This window comes from Copadichromis virginalis, linkage group LG19 (genome assembly GCF_057382275.1).
Source record: "Copadichromis virginalis isolate Kocher_CV1m ecotype Utaka linkage group LG19, C_Virginalis_male_GT1.1, whole genome shotgun sequence".
Taxonomy (NCBI): Eukaryota; Metazoa; Chordata; class Actinopteri; order Cichliformes; family Cichlidae; genus Copadichromis; species Copadichromis virginalis.
The window spans coordinates 6,392,329-6,413,998 of record NC_140636.1 but is presented as its reverse complement, the minus strand read 5'-3'; the positions used below and the strand labels follow the sequence as shown (position 1 = coordinate 6,413,998).

Genomic DNA, 21,670 nt, shown 5'->3' with positions numbered 1-21,670 from the left:
GGCTAAAATCCTTATTTTTCTTATCTTCACAGGTGTCAAACTGGCAGAGAAAATTAGTGACCCATAGGGCAAAGGAATAAAACAGTCTTATCAAACTTTCTTTGAACTTTGTTGAACAGTTTTAACTGAAATTAAGCTGCAAGTCTCTACCAGCTTTGCACATCCACAGATTGTAATTTTCACCCATTCTTCTTTCCAAACTAGGTCCACTTTACTCTTTTTTTGGATGATAGATTGAACAGTGCTCTTTGAGATGTTTGTTTTTGTTTTTATAACTTCTCCACACTTTCATCCCTGACCCCCTTAGATGTGTTCCTCAGTCTTGGTGGTGGTGCTGTTTGTTTACTAATGTTCTCTCACAAACATCTGAGGCCTTCACAGATCAGCTGGATTCATACTGGGTATCAAAGGAAGCTTAATAAATAATCACATCACATCTGTCAAACTTTTATTTGTAAAACATTTTAAACTCCCTGTAGTATTTTCCTTCCACTTCACAATTCCACAGTACTTTGTGTTGGTTTATCATGATATCCTAAACAAATACAGGTGTGTGGTAGTAATATGACTAAATGTGAGTTTTCTCCTTGGAAAGCTCCCATGGACGCCTGGGTTTTGTGACCTCCTGGATGAATCATCAGTGCAATCTTGGAGTAATTTGGTTTGGGAAGGTTCTCTTCTGTTCCAGGTTTTCTCCATTTGTGGACAGAGCTGGACTGAGTAACTGTTGGGAATCACTTTTATCTTTAAGGCTAATATCTCATAATTAGCACCACATATTTGTATTTATACTTCTTCTCTAAGGACTTTGGGGGGAAGGGTATGTCTCACTATTGAAAGCACCAGAAGGTAAACGTGATTGCAAATTGCTTGGTTGGCCTTACAAACACTGACAGCTGACCATTCCTTGATTTTCATTAGATTACCCAGTTAAATCTCTTAACGCAGCTGACTCATTCCTGGCCTTTGCGGTGAGCTCGCGCTCCAACAGAGTATAGTGTGGAAGAAATGGGGAAATGGTGGAGCTGTAAAATTGAGAATAAATGCAGCAAAGTGTGTCAGATGAACCGACGTGTTAGAAGTCAGGGCTGCAGCAGCAGCTGCACCATCAACTGTAGCAGCAACAACAAGGCTCACAGGAGGCTGCTGTTACTAGCACCAGCTGTGCAGAAGCACCCATGGTCCCAACAAAAGTGTGAGGAGGATACAGAGGAAGGTGAAATTAATGTTGTGAAAAATAAATGGAGGGAAACAATTATGAGTGGAAAGATTCGGGTAAAATGAATGTCTACTTTGACCAAGAACCATTCCTAATAGCTATAGCATGGCTTAGAAAGATATCCTATCCCAACAACTGACAATCAAACACAATTAAATCTTTTAGCCTGCTTCAGTTTGTCAGACAGGTTCTGCTTAAGGGATTTCTTGATTCAGCAGGTGTGGCAGTACTCACACCTGAAACTGATCTGAGCTTTCCAAAATATATTGTTATTTAAAGAAATTCAGAATTTAACAAGGTTAGGCACTTTGTCACATGGGCGGGTAGATGGATAGCGTTTTTCCTTCAATAAATGAAACCATCATCAAAAAGAGTCTGCATTTTGTATTTACTAGGGTTCAGAGATGGGCAGTAATAATAATAATAATAATAATAATAGATTTTATTTATGAGCGCCTTTCAAGTCACCCAAGGACACTTTACAATAGGATAAAACACTTAGTAAAACAATGGCAGAATAAGAACAATAAAACAAAAGCACAAGATAAAATGAACAAACAGTGGATTCACAGTGAATATGCAGATTTGAACAGATGAGCTTTGAGTTGGGATTTAAACTGGGAGAGAACCAGTGTTTCTTATTTCAGGGGGCAGAGAGTTCCACAGCCTGGGAGCAGAGCAGCTGTAAGCTCTGCTTCCCACGGTGGTGAGGCGGAAGGAAGGTACAGCAAGCTGGATAGAAGAAGAAGAACGAAGTGAACGGGCAGAACAGGTGGTGGTTAACAGGTCAGAAAGGTAAGGAGGAGCGAGGTTATGAATGGCCTTGAAGGTGAGCAGAAGTTTGTATATTATCTGGAACTCCACTGGGAGCCAGTGAAGTTCCTGAAGAACAGGTGATGTGCTGGTAGGAGGGGTTCTGGTGATAATGCGAGCAGCAGAGTTCTGAACCAGTTGAAGCTGATGGAGGGATTTTTGGGGGAGACCATGCAGAAGAGAATTGCAGTAGTCAATACGGGAGGTAACAAGACTGTGTACAAGAATGGACGTAGACTGGGTGGAAAGAGAAGGAAGCAATCTGTTAATGTTACGTAGATGGAAGTAGGCAGAACGGGTGAGATTACTGATGGGAGATTTATAGGAAAGCGAACTGTCTAGGATGACACCAAGGCTCTTAACCTGAGGAGAAGGGAAAACTGTGGAGTGATGGTGAGTGAGAAAAGGTTAGCCTTCAAAAGGCTGGATTTGGTGCCAATAAGGAGGATCTCAGTTTTATCCTCATTGAGCTTTAGAAAATTAAAAAACCAGGATTTTAACTTGGATAGACATTCTGTAAGGGAAGAAGGTGGGAGGGAGGAATCAGGTTTGCAAGAGAGATATAACTGGGTGTCATCAGCAAAACAGTGAAACTGAAGATCAAATTTGCGGAAGATGGTACCTAGAGGGAGGATGTATATTATAAAGAGAAGAGGGCCTAAAACTGAGCCTTGGGGTACACCAGAGGTGACGGGGAATAGACGAGAGCGGAATGATCTTAGTTGAATAAACTGGGAGCGGTCGAGGAGATATGATTGAAACCAGGCGAGGGGTGTGTCAGAGATGCCGAGAGAGGAAAGTCTGCTTAGAAGGACAGAGTGAGAAATGGTGTCAAAGGCTGAGCTCAGATCTAAAAGGACGAGAATGGCGTTACTGTAATCCGATTACTTTTTTCAAGTAACGAGTAAAGTAAGGGATTACTGCAAAAACGGTAATTAGATTACCGTTACTTTCCCGTAGGAACGCTGCGTTACTGCGTTACTAAAACCATGATTTATTTTGCGAGAATGTCTCATGACAGTGACGTAAGCGAGTGCGACGTTAGTGACAACAGCTGTGTGCAGATCAACAATGGATCATATATCGAGTGTGGAGAGAGTATGAGCGTGCAGCGTTTAAAGTGTGGAAGTACTGACCTTACTTTGAGTTTGATTCCATAAAAAGTGACAAAAACATTAGTGTCCGCTGTGCGTGGGAAGAAAACTTCTTTTTACAGCGAAAAAACCCCTAAACCTCCGAGCAAGCACCGAGTAGCTACGACGTGATGGGAAACTCACAGAGAAACTCGCGGATTCTTCCACTGACCGCGGCACACCTGCACCAGGGTAAACCTCCGCCTGCTTTACAGGTGAAAATAGAGCAACAGGACCGCTGAGTCTTTGACTTTATTTATTTTCTGCTGTGTTTTACTTGCATCTATTTGAAAGACTGAGTGTAAACACACAAAATATTTTATTTTATGAGCTGGAATGTGCAGAAAATAGGTTTAAATGTTAAACTAATTTCTTCCAGTCAGAGAATGTTGCATATAATTACATTTTTGCTTGATGCTAGAATTTTATCATTTCACTTCTTCATTGGTTTCAGTATTAGAGGAGTTAGACCCTGATGTATCTTCCTGGAATGGTGAAGCTATTTTCTGGAAAACTAACTCAACATATCTCCAGTAATAGAAAACTTGTATATTTTATATTATTGATTATTATCGAGTATAATTATTCTCATCTCATTGAAAGTAATAATTGTGTTATTTTTTGATTTTTATAAAGATTTGTATCAAGCCGATGCTACCACTGAGTATCCTTTTATTGTTGGCTTTGGACCATGCCATTATAATGCCATCAATCTGTTCATTCATAACTGTAAATTTAGCAACAAGAACCCTGTCCTATTTTTTACATTAATGAAGCTCTATTGCTGGCTGCATCAACCAGAAAGCTGTGAAAACAACTTGAATTGTGTAAGAAACTGCAGTTTTTATTTAAAATCTCCTGCTGTGTATTTACTTATTTATGAAAACATTATTACTGTCTCATTTCATTATATTCTCTGACTCTTAATGCTATTGCTGTGAGTCCCTGGCTTGTCTTTTAAACGTTTTTGTGTTCTTGTAACTTGTTTTCCTTCAATTATTTAAAAAAACGTTTGCAAATGATGTCACGCCACACGTACACATTACGACACCGACTCTGCAATAGAGAAGAAGAAACAACAGAACATGTTTTAGTGCATCGTCAGAAATATGATGCTGTAAAAAAGACAATGATCCAAAAGCTTGGTGATGTGAACGTGAAGCTGGACTTGGTTGATTTATTTCGTAAGAACTGGAGAAGTGAGAGTTATCAGGCCATAGTTTGTTTTTAAGGCAGACTCGTTTGTTTGGGAGGATTTGATTTTTTATCTTTATTTTTTGACATTTCGGTCCACACTCCACGCCAGTTGGTGGCGGTAATGCAGCGTTTTGCTGCAATGCTAATATATGCCAATAATAATATAAAGCAGAAGAAGACCTTTACGACAATTAATTTCTTTCTACGGTAAAACATGGCGCCGCGCAGCTAAGCTTGGTGAGGTAATGAAGCACCGAGACAAACACTGAGAGCTTTTCTTCTGCTTTTTCATTCTCAAAGTTTCAAAATATTTCCTCGGCGAGGCAGCAGCTCCCCGTGGAGCTGAGGACTTTCACACTACGATGGCCACGCAGGGAGGCATCGTGTTCCAGGAGAAGGTCAGCAGACTGCTCCGCGGACAGAACGGAAAACCAGTGCTCAAACCCAACAGGGCTCTGGTTCTGAAAGACGCTGTAGCGAACCGAAAACCCAAGAAAGGGGGTAAGAACATAAAGACGTGAATACATCAGCGCGGCAGGATTAACGGACCGAGAGGGCTGACTGCAGAAGGCCCACCACAGGCTGACTACATGCAGCGTAGTTCAGTGCTGATGGTAGCAGCAGGGTGGAGCTTGGGGCTGTGCTCCACTCAAATTGAACTAAATGCTGCAAAAGTGACCGGATACTGATGTGGTAGAAGAATAGAAGAGCAATATTAATTGACAGATGTCTCCGCCTTTAGATGATTTAAAACGTCAGTTTGATCTGCAGGATGTTTCAGATCAATCACAAATAGACATTTTATTCATTTATTAAACGTTTTTCTCAAAGAACTACAACAGAGTTACGTTTCTGTGTTTATACACAAGTATCTGGATTTACTTTACACTTGTAGTTGCCTGTAGAAGTCCAGTTAAATGATTTATTATGAATGACTCAAGTTGGATTAATGTGTAAACACGAATGTCTTTCTCCACAGAGGCCTCTTGTATCACTGAAATGTCAGTCCTGATGGCCTGTTGGAAGCAGAACAACTTTGTGGACACTCTGTGCTCTAATGAGATTAACAGCTTTTATATGTGTGTGGAAAAGGCTCAGGTATGTCCATGCTCTGCAGAATTCAGTGAAACATGCCCATGCATTAACTGTGACTCTAGCAGTACAGAAAAACTAAGAATGGGGATGGAGAAGAGTGTTACTGTTATTTTAGAGTAACACAAATGGAAAATAAATTATGCATCATATGCAAATTATGTATCCTCGTGTGATCTTGATGTACAACTTACCTTAACCAAGTGGCAGAAAACAACCATTCCTAACAGATATACACTACCAGTCAAACGTTTGGAACCACCTTCTCATGTAATGATTTTTCTTTATTTTTCCTCATTTCTACATTGTAGATACAAACTGAAGGCATCAAATATATGAAGCAAGATACATGGAATTATGTATCAAAGAAAAAATATTGGTAAATAACTAAATAAATGGATAAAAATATGTTTCATATTTTAGATTCCTCAAAGCAGCCACACTTTGCTTTGTTGACAGGGCTGCAAACCCTCGGCCTTCTCTCAGTGAGCGTCATGATGTTGTCACCTGACATGGTCACCTCACAGGTGAGCCTGTCAGCGTTCATTTGTGGAGTTTCTTGCCTTCTTATTGCTGTTGGGACCATCAGTTGTGTTGTGCAGGGCAGGTTGGTAAATAGTTGACAGCCCTATTTGACAGATCCAATCAGCTAATAAAGAGAAACAACAGCCCATCATGACTTTAAGAACTGAAGGTCAGTCAGTCCTAAAAATGGCTAAAACTGACTGTGTGCAGTGCAGTCACAATACCATCAAACACTACAACAAAACAGGCTCACATGAGGACCGTCCCAGAGTCCCCTCTGCTGCTGAGGATACATTCATCCGAGTCACCAGCCTCAGAAATCACAAGTTAACAGCTCCTCAGGTTAGAGCCCAGATAGATGCCACACAGAGCTCCAGTAGCAGACACATCTCACCATCAACTGTTCAGAGACGGTGTGAATCAGGCCTTTATGGTCAAATAGCTGCAGAGAAACCACGACTAAGGAGAAGCAACAAGCAGAAGAGATTTGTTTGGGCCAAGAAACACAAGCAACGGACATTAGACCAGTGGACATCTGTGCTTTGGTCCGATGGTCCACTGCGGTCTGCATGCATGGTTCCCACCGTGACCATGGAGGAGGAGGTGTGATGGTGTGGGGGTACTTTGCTGGTGACACTGTTGGGGATTTATTCAGAATTCTGAACCAGCGTGGCTCACAGCATCCTGCAGACACATCCCATCCAGTTTGCACTTAGTTGGACCATCATTTATTTTTCAACAGCACAATGACCCCAAACACACCTCCAGGCTGTGTGAGGGCTATTGGTCCAAGAAGGAGAGTGATGGAGTGCTGCACCAGGTGCCCTGGCCTCCACAGTCAGCTGACCTAAACCCAGTGGCGATGGTTTGGGATGAAGGCAAACAGGCCGACAAGTGCTCAGCATCTCTGGGAACTCCTTCAAGACTGTTGGAAAACCATTCCAGGTGACGACCTCGTGAAACCCACGGAGAGAAGGCCAAGAGTGTGCAAAGCATTAATCGAAGCAAAGGGGGGATTTGGAAGAATCTACAGTATAAAAAAAGTTGAATTATTTCACATTTTTGTGTTTACTACATAATTCCAAATGTGTCCATTCATACTTCTGATGCCTTCAGTGAGAATCTACAATGTAAATAGTTATGAAAATAAAGAAAAAACATTCGACCTTTGACTGGTGGTTTACATCAGTTTTCTGTGTTTTGACATTGAGCTGAGAGTTCGGTTACTTTATAGAAGGTACAGTTACATTTCAGTGAACCGGCCAGCTCAGCAGCAGCCCTGGGAGACTAGAAGCACACACCTGTGCTTCTTCCTCATTATTCTTTCTAAACTCTGAACTCCTGCAAAATGTTGGGCTGAAAGTGGGCAGAAGTGTCCTTGTTGTAGTTTAGAAACATTACTCTCATAAACACATCTGTAATAAATCTTCTTCTTCCTTCGTAGGCTGATGCGAAGAATAAAGCTGGACAGAGCAACATCCAGGGAGGACGTCTGCCACCAAAGCAAGCCACGGCACTTCTGAAGAGATATCCCAACCTGTGCAAAGAGATCTGATACACAAACATTTTAATGCTCTTCTTGTACAGCTTTGGACTAGGATGCTCTCGGAGATGAATTTGGATTATGTCCTGGTGTGTCGAGCTACTAGTTGCCAAACAAATAATGAAATAAAACAAATGAGTGGAATATTGAAAAGGGTGATTGTTGCTTTTACCCATTACTGTAAGGTTCCTTCATACCTCTGACTGGTAGTTTGTAATGTGCACTTGTGTTCTTGTCTTATTTTAAAACAAGTTTTAAAATATAAAGGAACTGTTTCATGTCCTGAATTGAAACTTTTTTTTTTGATTTATATTTTTTTTTATTAAGGTTTCAAAAGCAGGCATTCACAGTCTGTACATCATGTAAGCATACTTCTTGCTTAGGTTATCTGCCTTAGATACCAAAATAGTATTTTAATTTACATCCAAGTCATAAAGAGAGAATATTTACAACTATAGAAGCAATTGAAACAATCACATAATCCGAAATAAGAAAACAAACAAAACCAACAAACAAAACAAAAACGGATGTGTTGGTAGGGGGTGATCCTATAAATATATGCTCTCATACATCACAGTTATTGGTTTGTAAAAATAAAATCTGGCCTGTGAGGCGTGATATATTTGACCCAGTTTTCCCAGTATGATGTAAATTTCTCCAGCTTGTGGTTAACAGAAGCTGTTATCTTTTCCATGTTATAGATTTCCATTGTGATTTCCATCCATGTACTTACAGTGGGGCAAAAAAGTATTTAGTCAGCCACCGATTGTGCAAGTTCCCCCACTTAAAATGATGACAGAGGTCAGTAATTTGCACCAGAGATACACTTCAACTGTGAGAGACAGAATGTGAAAAAAAATCCATGAATCCACATGGTAGGATTTGTAAAGAATTTATTGGTAAATCAGGGTGGAAAATAAGTATTTGGTCACCTCAAACAAGGAAAATCTCTGGCTCTCACAGACCTGTAACGTCTTCTGTAAGAAGCTTTTCTGTCCCCCACTCGTTACCTGTATGAATGGCACCTGTTTGAACTCATCATCTGTATAAAAGACACCTGTCCACAGCCTCAAACAGTCAGACTCCAAACTCCGCCATGGCCAAGACCAAAGAGCTTTCGAAGGACACCAGGAAAAGTATTGTAGACCTGCACCAGACTGGGAAGAGTGAATCTACAATAGGCAAGCAGCTTGGTGTGAAAAAATCAACTGTGGGAGCAATCATCAGAAAATGGAAGACATACAAGACCACTGATAATCTCCCTCGATCTGGGGCTCCACGCAAGATCTCATCCCGTGGGGTCAAAATGATCATGAGAACGGTGAGCAAAGATCCCAGAACCACACGGGGGGACCTGGTGAATGACCTGCAGAGAGCTGGGACCAAAGTAACAAAGGTCACCATCAGTAACACACTACAACGGCAGGGAATCAAATCCCGCAGTGCCAGACGTGTTCCTGCTGAAGCCAGTGCATGTCCAGGCCCGTCTGAAGTTTGCCAGAGAGCACATGGATGATACAGCAGAGGATTGGGAGAATGTCATGTGGTCAGATGAAACCAAAGTAGAACTTTTTGGTATAAACTCAACTCGTCGTGTTTGGAGGAAGAAGAATACTGAGTTGCATCCCAAGAACACCATACCTACTGTGAAGCATGGGGGTGGAAACATCATGCTATGGGGCTGTTTTTCTGCCAAGGGGACAGGACGACTGATCCGTGTTAAGGACAGAATGAATGGGGCCATGTATCGTGAGATTTTGAGCCAAAACCTCCTTCCATCAGTGAGAACTTTGAAGATGAAACGAGGCTGGGTCTTCCAACATGACAATGATCCAAAACACACCGCCCGGGCAACAAAGGAGTGGCTCCGTAAGAAGCATTTGAAAGTCCTGGAGTGGCCTAGCCAGTCTCCAGACCTCAACCCCATAGAAAATCTGTGGCGGGAGTTGAAAGTCCGTGTTGCTCGGCGACAGCCCCAAAACATCACTGCTCTCGAGAAGATCTGCATGGAGGAATGGGCCAAAATACCAGCTACTGTGTGTCCAAACCTGGTAAAGACCTATAGTAAACGTTTGACCTCTGTTATTGCCAACAAAGGTTATGTTACAAAGTATTGAGTTGTATTTTTGTTATTGACCAAATACTTATTTTCCACCCTGATTTACCAATAAATTCTTTACAAATCCTACCAAATTCAAATTCAAATTTTATTTGTCACACACACAACCATACACAGTATGACATGGGGGTGAAATGCTTGTAGCTGTACAATGCCCGACCATTAAATGACAGAAGAAAAGTTTTACAATATTTACAATTTACTACAAAAATTTACAAATTAACTTAGGAATTTACAGTAAAGAATGTGCAAATAGCAGAAGAGATTATAAAGATAAGGATTATAAATTATAGGAATTATAGGATTATAGGAAATGTGTGGTGGTGCGTGTGGTGACGTGAGAGTCCAGTCTTATAGTGACGTGTTTGGGAGAGTCCAGTCCTACACCTGGTTCAGGGCCCGAATAGCCTGGGGGAAGAAGCTCCTCCTCATTCTCTCTGTTTTGGCCTTAAGGGAGCGGAAGCGCTTCCCAGACCTCAACAGTGAGAAGAGTCCATTGTTGGGATGGGAGAGGTCCATCATAATCTTCCTAGCTTTGGACTTGCACCGCTTGGTGTAGATGGACAGCAGGTCAGGGAGCTCTGATTGAATGATGCGTTCGGCTGAGCGCACAACCCTTTGCAGATTTCGTCTGTCCTGCTTGGTGCTGTTCCCAAACCAGGTGCAGATATTTGACGTCAGGACGCTCTCGATGGTGCAGGAGTAGAAGTTCTTGAGCACCTTCAGTGGCAGATGGAAGTCTCTAAGTCTTCTGAGGAAGAAGAGACGCTGACGGGCTTTCTTAACCAGGGTGTTGATGTGGCAGGACCATGACAGGTCCTGAGTGATGTGGACACCCAGGTATCGGAAACTGTCCAGTCTCTCCACTGGCGTGCCACTGATGATGAGGGGTTTGTAATTCCTCGCCTGCGTTGTAGTGAAGTCCACGATCAGCTCCTTAGTCTTGCTGATGTTTAGGAGGAGGTTATTCTCCTGGCACCAGGTCTCCAGGTTCCTAATCTCCTCCAGGTAGGCCGTCTCGATGTTGTCGGAGATCAGGCCCACAACAGCAGTGTCGTCAGCAAACTTGACAATGGAGGTGGTGTCGGATGTGGCTACACAGTCATAAGTGTACAGTGAGTACAGCAGGGGGCTTAAAACACAGCCCTGAGGCACTCCAGTGCTGAGTGAGATGGAGGGGGAGACTTGTTTTCCTACCCTCACTGATTGGGGTCTGTCTGTGAGGAAGTTGAGGATCCACTGACACAGTGATGAGCTGAGTCCTAGATCCGTCAACTTGGTGAAAAGCTTAGAGGGAATTATTGTGTTGAATGCTGAACTGTAGTCCACGAACAGCATCCTACCATAATTCCCTCTGCCAGTGTCCAGGTGACTCAGGGATGTGTGGAGCAGGTGAGATATGGCATCGTCTGTGGAACGATTAGTCCGGTAAGCAAACTGAAGTGAGTCGATGGTGGGAGGAAGTGAAGAAGTGATGTGATCTCTCATCAGTCTTTCAAAACACTTCATCACAATTGAAGTCAGTGCTACTGGACGGTAGTCATTGTGGCAAGCGGGCTGTTGTTTCTTTGGAACAGGGACAATAATGGACCGTTTGAAGCACGTGGGAACCACAGCTTGGGCCAGGGAGAGGTTGAAGATCTCCGTGAACACCGGTGCTAGTTGATCAGCGCAGGCTCTAAGGACCCGGCCAGGGATTGCATCTGGTCCTGCTGCCTTCCTGGTGTTCACCCTCCTGAAGGTGTTCCTCACGGCATGCTCTGTGATGACGAATGCATTTTCTTCACTGGTGCACTCCGAGCGCGCGCAGCCGTTTGTTGTTTTAATTGCTGCGGCGTCGAAGCGTCGACCATGTGGATTCATGGATTTTTTTTTCACATTCTGTCTCTCACAGTTGAAGTGTACCTCTGGTGCAAATTACTGACCTCTGTCATCATTTTAGGTGGGGGAACTTGCACAATCGGTGGCTGACTAAATACTTTTTTGCCCCACTGTATGTTTGGGCTCTCCGGGGATAACCATTTTCTGGTGATACTCTTTTTACAGGCCACCAGTGGAATATTTACTAAATGTTTATCATATTTAGGCCATTCCTGAGGTATATATCCAAAGAACATAGTCTTACTCTCGAGGGGTATTTCACATTTAAAGATATCCTGTAAGGCATTATGTATTTCTCTCCAATAATCCCTCAAGATAGAGCAGTCCCAGAAAATGTGGTAGTGATTTGCACTTTGATTTCCACAGTTCCTCCAACAAGCAGGGGAATTATCATCATAATGAGACTTCTGAGAAGGTGTTATAAAGTATCTAATTAGGCACTTCCAGCCGAATTCCCTCCACTTTCGTGAGCTGGTACACATCCACTGATACCTCCATATTGCCGTCCATTCTTCCTCTAATATTTTTATCCCTCCTTCCTTCTCCCATTTTGTTCTAATATATGAAGTCGAATGTGGTTTCAAATCCATTAGACCCTTATAGAGACATGTTATATATAAAGTTATAGCTTTTTATAAACAGTTCCATCAAGCGTGTGTTTATCATTGTTACGTTTCTCATCTTCGTGTCAGCATAGTGCCTTAACTGCAGATATCGATAGAAGTCTTGTTTTTCTAATGAAAATGTCTTTCTAAGCATGTCAAAGCTGAACAATTTTCCATCTTTCATTATACTACACAGGGCTGTTATGCCCTTACCTGTCCAGTCCTTGAATCTAGAATCCAATTCATTAGGCTTGAACTCTGAGTCGTAAGCACACCATTTAAGAACTGTAATATTGGTCTCGAGTTTATATTCCTTTATAATAGTTCTCCATGTTTTAAGGGTTCTTTTCACCCACAGGTTATCAATGTTTTTTATATAGGTTTGTAGATTATTGTCAGCTAGAGTTGCCTGAATAGGAATAGACAGCATTTGTTCCTCAGTGGTTTTCCATTGGGCAGTGTATGATGGGTTACACCAGCATATTATTGCTCTCATCTGCGCTGCAAAGTAGTAGTATCTGAGGTCAGGGAGGCCCCATCCTCCCTTTTGCTTAGCCAGCTGTAGAGTTTTGAGGCGAACCCTTGGTCTTTTACCTTGCCATATATATCTAGATAACATTTTGTCCCACTCATTAAATTGACTTTGGTTAATCTCTATTGGTAGGGTTTGAAATAGATACAAAAATCTTGGCAATACATTCATTTTAATAGAATCAATTCTTGAATTAAAGCTAAAGAAAGGAATTAAGTTCCATCTTACTATATCTTCCTTTATTTTTTTGTATAAGGGTAGGTAGTTCTGTTCGAATAGTTTTGTAAGATCTTTCGGTAAATTTATGCCTAAATATTTAAAACACTCCGTTTGCCATACCAGGGGATAACTACATTTTATTTCTTCTGGTGGGCTATAATTATATGAGAGTAGCTGGGTTTTACCTATATTAATTTTATAGCCTGATAATTGGCCGTATTGTTCAAATGATTGCATCAGTTTGGGTAAAGAATATGTTGGGTGTCCAAGGTAGACCAAAATGTCATCCGCATAGCAAGCCAGTTTATATTGTGTCCCTTTGATAGAAATTCCCTTAATCTCTTCGTTTTGCCTAATGAATTGAGCTAGTGGTTCCAAGTATAATGATTAGATTAGATTAGAGATTAGATTAATTAATTAATTAATCCCTCGGGTGGGTTCCTCTGGGAAATTCAATTTCCAAAAAAGCACAGCACCGACAGAAGTTACAGAGTTACAGAATATTATATATATATATATATATATATATATATATATATATATATATATATATATGTATATATATATATATATATATATATATATATACACATATATATACACACACACACACACACACATATATATATATATAAATACAGAGACAATATAAATAAAATATACGAAGGGGATAAATAGAATAAATAGGAATAAAAATAAAAATACAAGTGAATTGAACATTTCAAGTATTGAGTCTATTGCACCGTTGACTATTTACAAAAGTATTGCACAAAAAGTATTGCACAGTGAGGTGAAGAGGCACTACAGCTTAGTTGTTCCCCCCTCCTTTGTCCTCCTGTTTCCCCTCCCTCTCCCCTCCAGGGAGGAGTTAAACAGTCTGATGGCGTGTGGGACAAAGGAGTTTTTAAGTCTGTTAGTTCTTGTCTTTGGGAGAAGCAACCTGTCACTGAACAGACTCTTCTGGTTGTTTATGGCCGTGTGCAGAGGATGCCCAGCATTGTCCATAATGTCCAGCAGTTTCTTTAATGTCCTTTTCTCTGCCACTGTCACCAGAGTGTCCAGCTTCATGCCGACCACAGAGCTAGCCCTCCTGATCAGTTTCTCCAGCCTGGATGAGTCCTTCTTTGCTGTGCTGCTCCCCCAGCACACCACAGCATAGAAAAGTACTCCAGCAACCACCGACTGGTAAAACATCCTCAGGAGCTTCCTGCAGATGTTAAAAGACCTCAGCCTCCTGAGGAAGTACAGTCGGCTTTGGGCTTTTTTATACAGGTGCTCTGTGTTGCATGACCAGTCCAGTTTATTGTCCACCCACAGCCCGAGGTACTTGTACTTGTTGACCACCTCCACCTCCTCCCCCTCTATCTGAACCGGCAGTGGACCTTCTCTGGACCTCCCGAAGTCCACAACCAGTTCCTTAGTCTTTGAGGTGTTGAGTTGCAGGTGGTTTGTGTGACTCCATGCGACAAAGTTCCTCACCAGACTTCTGTACTCCTCTTCCTGATCATCCCAGATACACCCCATGATGGCCGTGTCATCTGCAAACTTCTGAATGTGGCATAATTCAGAGTTGTAGCAGAAGTCAGAGGTGTACAGGGTGAAGAGAAGAGGGGACAGCACAGTTCCCTGTGGTGCTCCTGTGCTGCTGACCACAGTGTCAGACGTGATGTCCTTCAGCCTGACGTACTGTGGTCTGTCGGTGAGGTAGTCGGAGATCCAAGCGACCAGGCAGGGGTCCACCTCCATCCTGTTCAGTTTTTCCTGAAGCATACAGGGCCGGATGGTATTAAAGGCACTGGAAAAGTCAAGAAACAGGATCCTGACCGTGCCTTTTCCCCCATCCAGGTGTGAGTGGGCTCTGTGTAGGAGGTACAGGATGGCATCCTCCACTCCGACACCCGCCTTGTATGCAAACTGTAGTGGGTCCTGGGCATGTTGTACCTGTGGTCGGAGGAGGTTGAGGAAGAGCCGCTCTAGAGTCTTCATAAGATGTGACGTCAGTGCGAAAAGTAACGGTGACCATGCACAGCCCTGTCTAGTGCCCCTTTTTAGAGTAAAACTGTTGGATAGGCATCCATTAATTTTAATCCTGGCTGTAGGATTGTCGTATAGAGCTTGTATAGTTTTAATAATCGTATCATGAAAGCCAAATTTATATAATACCCTGTAAAGGAACTTCCAGTTGACGGAATCAAAGGCTTTTTCAGCGTCTACACTCATCACAATTGCTTTGATTTTATGTTTTTGTATATGGTCCATAATATGTAGTGTCTTTCGTATATTGTCCTGTGTTTGGCGTTGATGTATGAAACCTGTTTGATCATTACATATCAGTGTTGGTAGGAACTCTTCTAGCCGTTTGGCCATGATAGATGTGAAAAGTTTATAGTCCACATTAAGAACGGAGATTGGCCTGAAAGATCCACATTCCATTTTATCTTTGCCTTCTTTTGGTATAACTGAGATAATTGCCTCCTTCCAACTGGGGGGCATTTGTGCCTTTTTCAAGACCCAATTCAATGTAGGCAGTAAGACAGGTATCAGTTCCTTTTTAAATTCTTTATACCACTCTGCCGTGTAACCATCTGGTCCTGGTGATTTACTTAATTTAAGCCTATTAATTGCAGCTTTTAATTCTTCTTCAGTTATGTTCATTATCATTGCTTGATTTTGTTCTTCATCTAAAGTGGGTAAGTCTAGAGGGTTCAGGAAGCTATCAATCTGAGCTTCAGTCCCGCCAGGGGCTTCAGAGTATAGGGTTTTATAGAATCTTTCAAAGGCTTCCTGTATTTCATTTAATTTATTTTTTATCACTTTTGTACTTGGGTCCCTAATTTTATAAATTGTATTTTCCGCTGTCTTTTTTTTTCAATTTCCACGCCAATATTTTGGTAGATTTAATGCCACTTTCATAGTGTCTCTGTTTCAAAAACATTAAATCTTTCTTGATTTCTTGTGTGGCTAGATGTCTGTTTTTTCTTAATCTAATTTGCAAAGTGGTTTTATTCAGTGCAAAGATCCTAAGTGGATGTGATGGAATTATTCTTCTTGGGTTGCACGGCTCTGGCCGGAAGGTTACTGCTATCGCTGAACACTGAACCCATCGTTCCTGTGGAAGCTGATATTGGTGGTCAGCAATGTCAAAATTCAATCAGCCAGAGAGACTTGCATTAAGTACCAGTAAACAAGGTTAGTGTGTTTGATGCAGATATCTGATTGGATTTGAACACTTAAAAAAAAAACATTCACAAGTAACTGTCTCTGACCCTGTCTGTGGCTTAACCTGTACTTACAGTATTTTAACAACAGTGTAAACCTAACGAAGCTGATCACGTGAGTGTGACTACTGCTGCTTCAACCTTACAGGCTCTATTAGCTGGGTTCTACCATTTGTGGACAAGTTACTACCAGTTCACACATTCCTCCTCCTCCTCGTAAAGCTCGGTTATGTTGGTTGGGTGTGCGTATCTCGCTTCCATCGACGCCCTTGCACTGCGCCACAGTCTGAAACTGATATTTTATCAAACACTTAAGTGTGTGTTCAAATGTAACTTTTTGAAGAGTGTTTATATGAAGGCTGCATTTCATGCACTCTTCACATCAGAGTATTGCTTTGGAATCCGTTTTGTAACACTGGCTTTGTGTTAAAAGATTTGAACTAGCAATATATTGTAACTCATTACAAAATATTATTATTGTGATAATATTTGTATATTTCAGTATCTGCTGATCTATTGGAATTTTACAACAATCTCTGGGGCTGGACTTCAGCCATGGAGGGTCCAGGTTCCCAGCTTAGCCATGAGCTGCTTTCGCACTGAAACACCTTCAATGCAACAGCTGTACGTGGGGCTCGGTGCCCAGTCTCAGGTGGAGATCATGATTGCTCCCCCCTGACATCCTCACGTCCCACTGTGTAGTATTTGTGTTGTACACTGAGATACTAGATGTTGGGTATCAGAGATTCCATAGGTCCCACATCCTCTTCATGTAACACCTTTAATTTTTTTGTATTACCTTATTTATTCAGTTACTGTAGTTGGTGGCTTGTGGGCATTTAGTAAGTCTAAACAAATCTATATAAATTCGTTACTTTGATCTTATTTACTGGATAAGTTATTGTAAATGATTTGTCATGACAAACACAATCAGAACTAAAACTGAATAATAAAGCTTTACAGTTATGCATTAGATTTAAAATTCTGTCACTGCTTTTACTTCACTGACAACACTATTTTAAGCTAGATTGATTTTTAAAACGTGGTTAATATGACGCTTTGTTTCTATTGACATTTAGCGAACCATGTTGAAAGTGTGGATTTGTTTCATGTTTTGTCTAAGGCACAGGAAGCATTTGCACCCGCCGCTGTGAGAACATTTTTCTGTTGCATCCCTGTTTATCTGCACATCATTGTACAAACCATTTCCTCCCTGCTTATCACTTCCTCCCAAATATCCACACTCAACAGGAACTTTCTTACAGTCCACAGTAATTACTGTTTCATACACACCTTAGGGCTTCTTACACATTCAATTACACCACATATATTATTTATTTACATAATTATCTAAAAAATAACTGAATTATAGATTAAATATACACAAACCCCAAGTACAGCCAGTTTTAGTATATTCCCTGTTGTGTCCAACACTTTTAAATGTGAGGCTTATCATATTAAAAAACACGGGAGCTACGAGTTACTGAGTCAACATTACTCTTAGCTGCTGTTCACTGGTATTGCACTAATGTTGCTCAGAATAAGTTTGTGACAAACGTTCCAAGTATATCTATTCAGTGACTGCTTTTGGAAAAAACAAACAAACAAAGGAGCCTCTGTCACGGCGACGGATGGCCGGTACTGAATAGGACTCAGGTGCAGAAACCCAGAGCGGAGACAGTAGATGATTTAACAGTTTATTACGGTTAAGTGCAAGGGGGGAAAAAAGGGAAACGTGGCAAAGACAGAAAATGACGAGACGTGGAGCCTTGGTGTGGCGTGCCCAGGGGAACGTGGCTAGGGCGAGGGAACGAGGCCTGAGAAGTGGAACGGAGCTGAGTGGGGAACAGTCACACTGAGGGGAGAGGATATAGGAGTTAGGCAGGTAGTGAAGGCAGCTCAGAAGTGGCCAGTATAAGAGCAGCAATTCTTACTTGCAGTTAGGGACCTGGAGTGTTTGAGAGGGGGATGATGAAGATCCAGGGGAGGCTGAGTGGCGTGGAAAGGCTGACCTGAGATCCGGGGCTCCAGATGGAGTGTGATGGCAGGAGGGCAGGCAGGTGAGGCACAGAGGGATTTCCAAAATGATCACTAGGTATTCCGAGTCCGGAGGTGGAGTGAGCCAGGGTGGGTACAGCAACTGTAGCACAAAAGAGTCTTTGTTAGTAAGATAAATCACAGCGAGAATTTGAAACACAAGACCTGTTACCAACATGGGTTGAAGACGAACTGGCAGTGAGTGAACATCGATGTGTGGTTTAAATCCCTCTGGCTTGATTGCCTGCAATAGGCTCCAGGTGTGCAGGAGCTGGAGTTGGCCCTGCCCAGGGGCGGATCCCAGGTCAGTTCAGGAGCCTAATGGAAACTCCAGCCACCCACCGTAGACCATGACAGCCTCGGCGTGGTTTTGTGGTTCAGCCCACGTCGATGGCTGTTAGCACTGAGTGGTCCTGAGGATGTTCGCTTCTCAGAGTCTTTTTAGGGTGTTTCTGTGGGATCTCCGAATCTGTTGCTTCTTATCTTTGTCACCTATCTCTACGTATTGTTTTAGTTACACAATCTGTTCCAAACCCCCAAACTGTTGCTGATATACCGTTTCTTAGCACCTCCACGCCTGTAGTTGCCTTCATTATCAGTTAGAGCTCCTGCACATTCTTCTGTGGTGCACTGCAATAAATTTGCGGTACTGCTTTGGCCATTCTCCCTTTAGTTCCCCTGTGGGCTCATTTTGTCCCCAACACTACTTACATCTTTATCAATCCTGATATTTCTGGTGATCCAGTTTATTATTGTAATCATTAGGCCTGTCTCTACTGCTATGAATATGTGGTACGTGTGTGTTGTGTATGTGTGTAGGAGCTGGTAATGCTAGCATTAACAGACAAGTACTGCCAGCTTGGAAGTTGTAGTGGGTTTAAAGAAAAATAAATACACTCCACTTTTCCACAAATCCCCTGTGGGAGCTGGAGTGGGCAAATTGTTTACTTGGAGGTATTTCTTTTTACCTTTTCATTGTCAGATGCGCGACACAGGAACACGCGGTGTTAGAGGCATCTGAAGCCTCAGCCCAAAGACGGAGATGATTAAGATCAGGGTCGTAATCATCCTCGTTTTGTTTTGTTTTTTCTGGCAAACTTTCACAATCAGTGCCAAGTAAAACGCAGCTTATCGGGCTCTGCTTATCTGTCTGATCCAGTCCTGTTCAGAAGTTGTAGCAAGCAGAATAATGGTCTGAGGGAGGGAGGGGAGATGTTGAGGATAAAGCAAACACACAGGCTGGGTCTCCAACTGCTGCATCTGTAGCAAAGCATACTCAAATGATACACAACACCTAGGAAGCGACAAGGGGGGAGCGGCAGTAAGGGGAATCCCTAACCTTAATAACAAGCTCCCAGAGGGACCAAGGCCCAGCAAGCCCCAGACTCAGGCCTAGTACCACACTGAGCCAGCAATGATCCAGGGAGGCAGTCAACAGGTCACCTATCACCGGGTAGAGTGTAGGAAATGTGGGTGTAGAAGACCTGCCTGCTCCTGCTCCTGCTTCTGCTTGTCTGTGTAATTTAAAAGTACAATAAAATGGCCTGATGTGACTGGTTCAGCCTGATCACAGACCTGCTGTTGATGACTTAGCTGGAGCCGTTTCATAAGTAGTGGCTTCAGTCTTTGCTGGACTGCTGTCTGCTAACAGTCAGTGCTGCCCAGCTCCTTGCCTCGAACCGTCACAAGTCTTTGGTCTTTTGGAAATTGTGAATAAATGTGTTGTTCTTTAACTGCTGAGTCCTGCATTCGACTCCTGCCTGTACATAGACCTTCACAAAAGGAACAGTTTCTTCCATATTCCCCAGTATACTGTAGGGTTCTCCACGACACACTTACTGTACAAATTTAGGAAACACTATTTACAAAACAAGTTTAATAGTAGCGATGTACCACTCAGTACTTGTTGACCTGCTGATTTTTTTTTTTAATTCAGTCATTTATATAGTCCTGAATCACAACAACATTCATCTCAGAGTTGTTTATATTGTAACATAAAGATGCTACAATTATAGGGAAACACCTGACCAATTATTGGACCCCATATGAGCAAGTGCTTTGAAAAGAGTGGGAAGGAAAAACTCCCTTTAAACAGGAAGAAACATCCAGCAGAACCAGGGTCAGGGAGGGGTGGCCACCTTGGGGGTGAGGGAAGAAGACAGGACAAATACATGCTGTAGAACAGAGCCAGAGACTAAACACGCATGTGTTCATGTGTTCATGGATGCATCATGAGAAGCCCTCAACAGACCTATTGCAACGTGACCAAGGGAGGTCTGAGGGTCATCTGATCCAGTCCTACCTATATGTTTCCCAAAAAGGAACGTTTTAAGCCTAAACTTAAAAGTACAGAGGGGGTCTGTCTCCTGAATCCAAACTGGGAGCTGGTCCCTGTGAGGAAGTGTAATGCAAGTGGTAAGGAAGGTGATAGGTAGACAGCATCAGCAGATATTATCTGGCCTAAAGGAAGAATGTATTTTAAAAACAGAGTAGGTCTCAGCACGGAGCCCTGAGGAACTCCACATAACTCTGTAGATTCAGACATAATCTGGTTTGCAGACAGACTGAGGCTACGTTCACTCTGCAGGTCTTGATGCTCAATTCCGATTTTTTGATCAAATCTGATTTTTTTGTCTGCTTGTTCACACTACAAATTAAATGCGACAGCAAACGCGCTCTAGTGTGAACGCTCAAAGCGCTCGCATGTGCAAAAGAAGACGTCACACACAACGGCTCTGTTTAGACCCAGAGCAGCAGTATGTTTGACTGATGGCCTTAATATAAAGACTTCGGACTTCATGTTTCCCAGTTTTTGCTTTAAGTTATTTGTTATTTACATAATAATGTAGATAACCTAATAATGATCCTTATTGCTGTTTTAGAGGAGCTGTGCTTCCAAGGATAGCTGCAGATTTCTGTCAGAATCTGCAGATTATACAGAACATATAAAATGTTCACGTTTCTCCAACGTTGTCTTCCCAGCAGTTTCACCGGATGGCCAGGAAGCGTTCACGATGTCTTCTCCGGCGCTGATAGTTGGCGTCTGTCTTGTGTCAGTGACGTAAAAGACGGATTTAATGCGACATGACCATCAAACAGCAGTCGCTTTCTGAAACATCAGATATGTATCAGATTCAGTACCACATACGAAAGTGACCCAGATCGGATTTGAAAATATCGGATTTGTGCCGTTCACACTGTCACACCATGATCGGATAGATGGTCGCACAGGGTCAAAAAAATCGGATTTGATGCGCTTTTGCCTGCAGTGTGAACGCAGCCTTAGACTCCTGTCAGATATGTCGGATGAAAACCACTCAAGGACAGAGCCAGACAACCCAACCAGATCTCTCAGTGTGTTAATCGGGATGGTAGGATTAACTGTTTATCCAAGTGCGCTATAAGGTGGACAGTAACTGCCTTCTCAGAAAGTTTTGACATAAAGGGAGTTTGAAAGTAGGTCTATCATGTTGATGTAGTGTTGAATCCAGGCTGGGGTTTACAATGGCACGTTTAAAAAAAGCTGGGAAACGATTA

General features: G+C 42.3%; 1 protein-coding gene across 1 annotated transcript; it reads left to right on the top strand.

Moving 5' to 3' along the window:
- The first annotated feature begins 4,550 nt into the window (after positions 1–4,550).
- On the top strand, positions 4,551–7,809 carry chchd1 (coiled-coil-helix-coiled-coil-helix domain containing 1). The gene is made up of 3 exons (XM_085442152.1): positions 4,551–4,863; positions 5,342–5,460; positions 7,424–7,809. The coding sequence occupies exons 1-3, from the start codon at positions 4,725–4,727 to the stop codon at positions 7,532–7,534; spliced, it is 369 nt and encodes a 122-aa protein (XP_085298278.1). The 5' UTR covers positions 4,551–4,724; the 3' UTR covers positions 7,535–7,809.
- The last annotated feature ends 13,861 nt before the right edge of the window (positions 7,810–21,670 follow it).

Excerpts from the sequence above, each read along its gene's own strand:
- chchd1 (XM_085442152.1), top strand. The coding sequence starts at position 4,725 with ATGGCCACGCAGGGAGGCATCGTGTTCCAGGAGAAGGTCAGCAGACTG. Across the intron at positions 4,864-5,341 it reads CCGAAAACCCAAGAAAGGGG|AGGCCTCTTGTATCACTGAA; the intron begins GTAAGAACATAA and ends CTTTCTCCACAG. Across the intron at positions 5,461-7,423 it reads TGTGTGTGGAAAAGGCTCAG|GCTGATGCGAAGAATAAAGC; the intron begins GTATGTCCATGC and ends CTTCCTTCGTAG.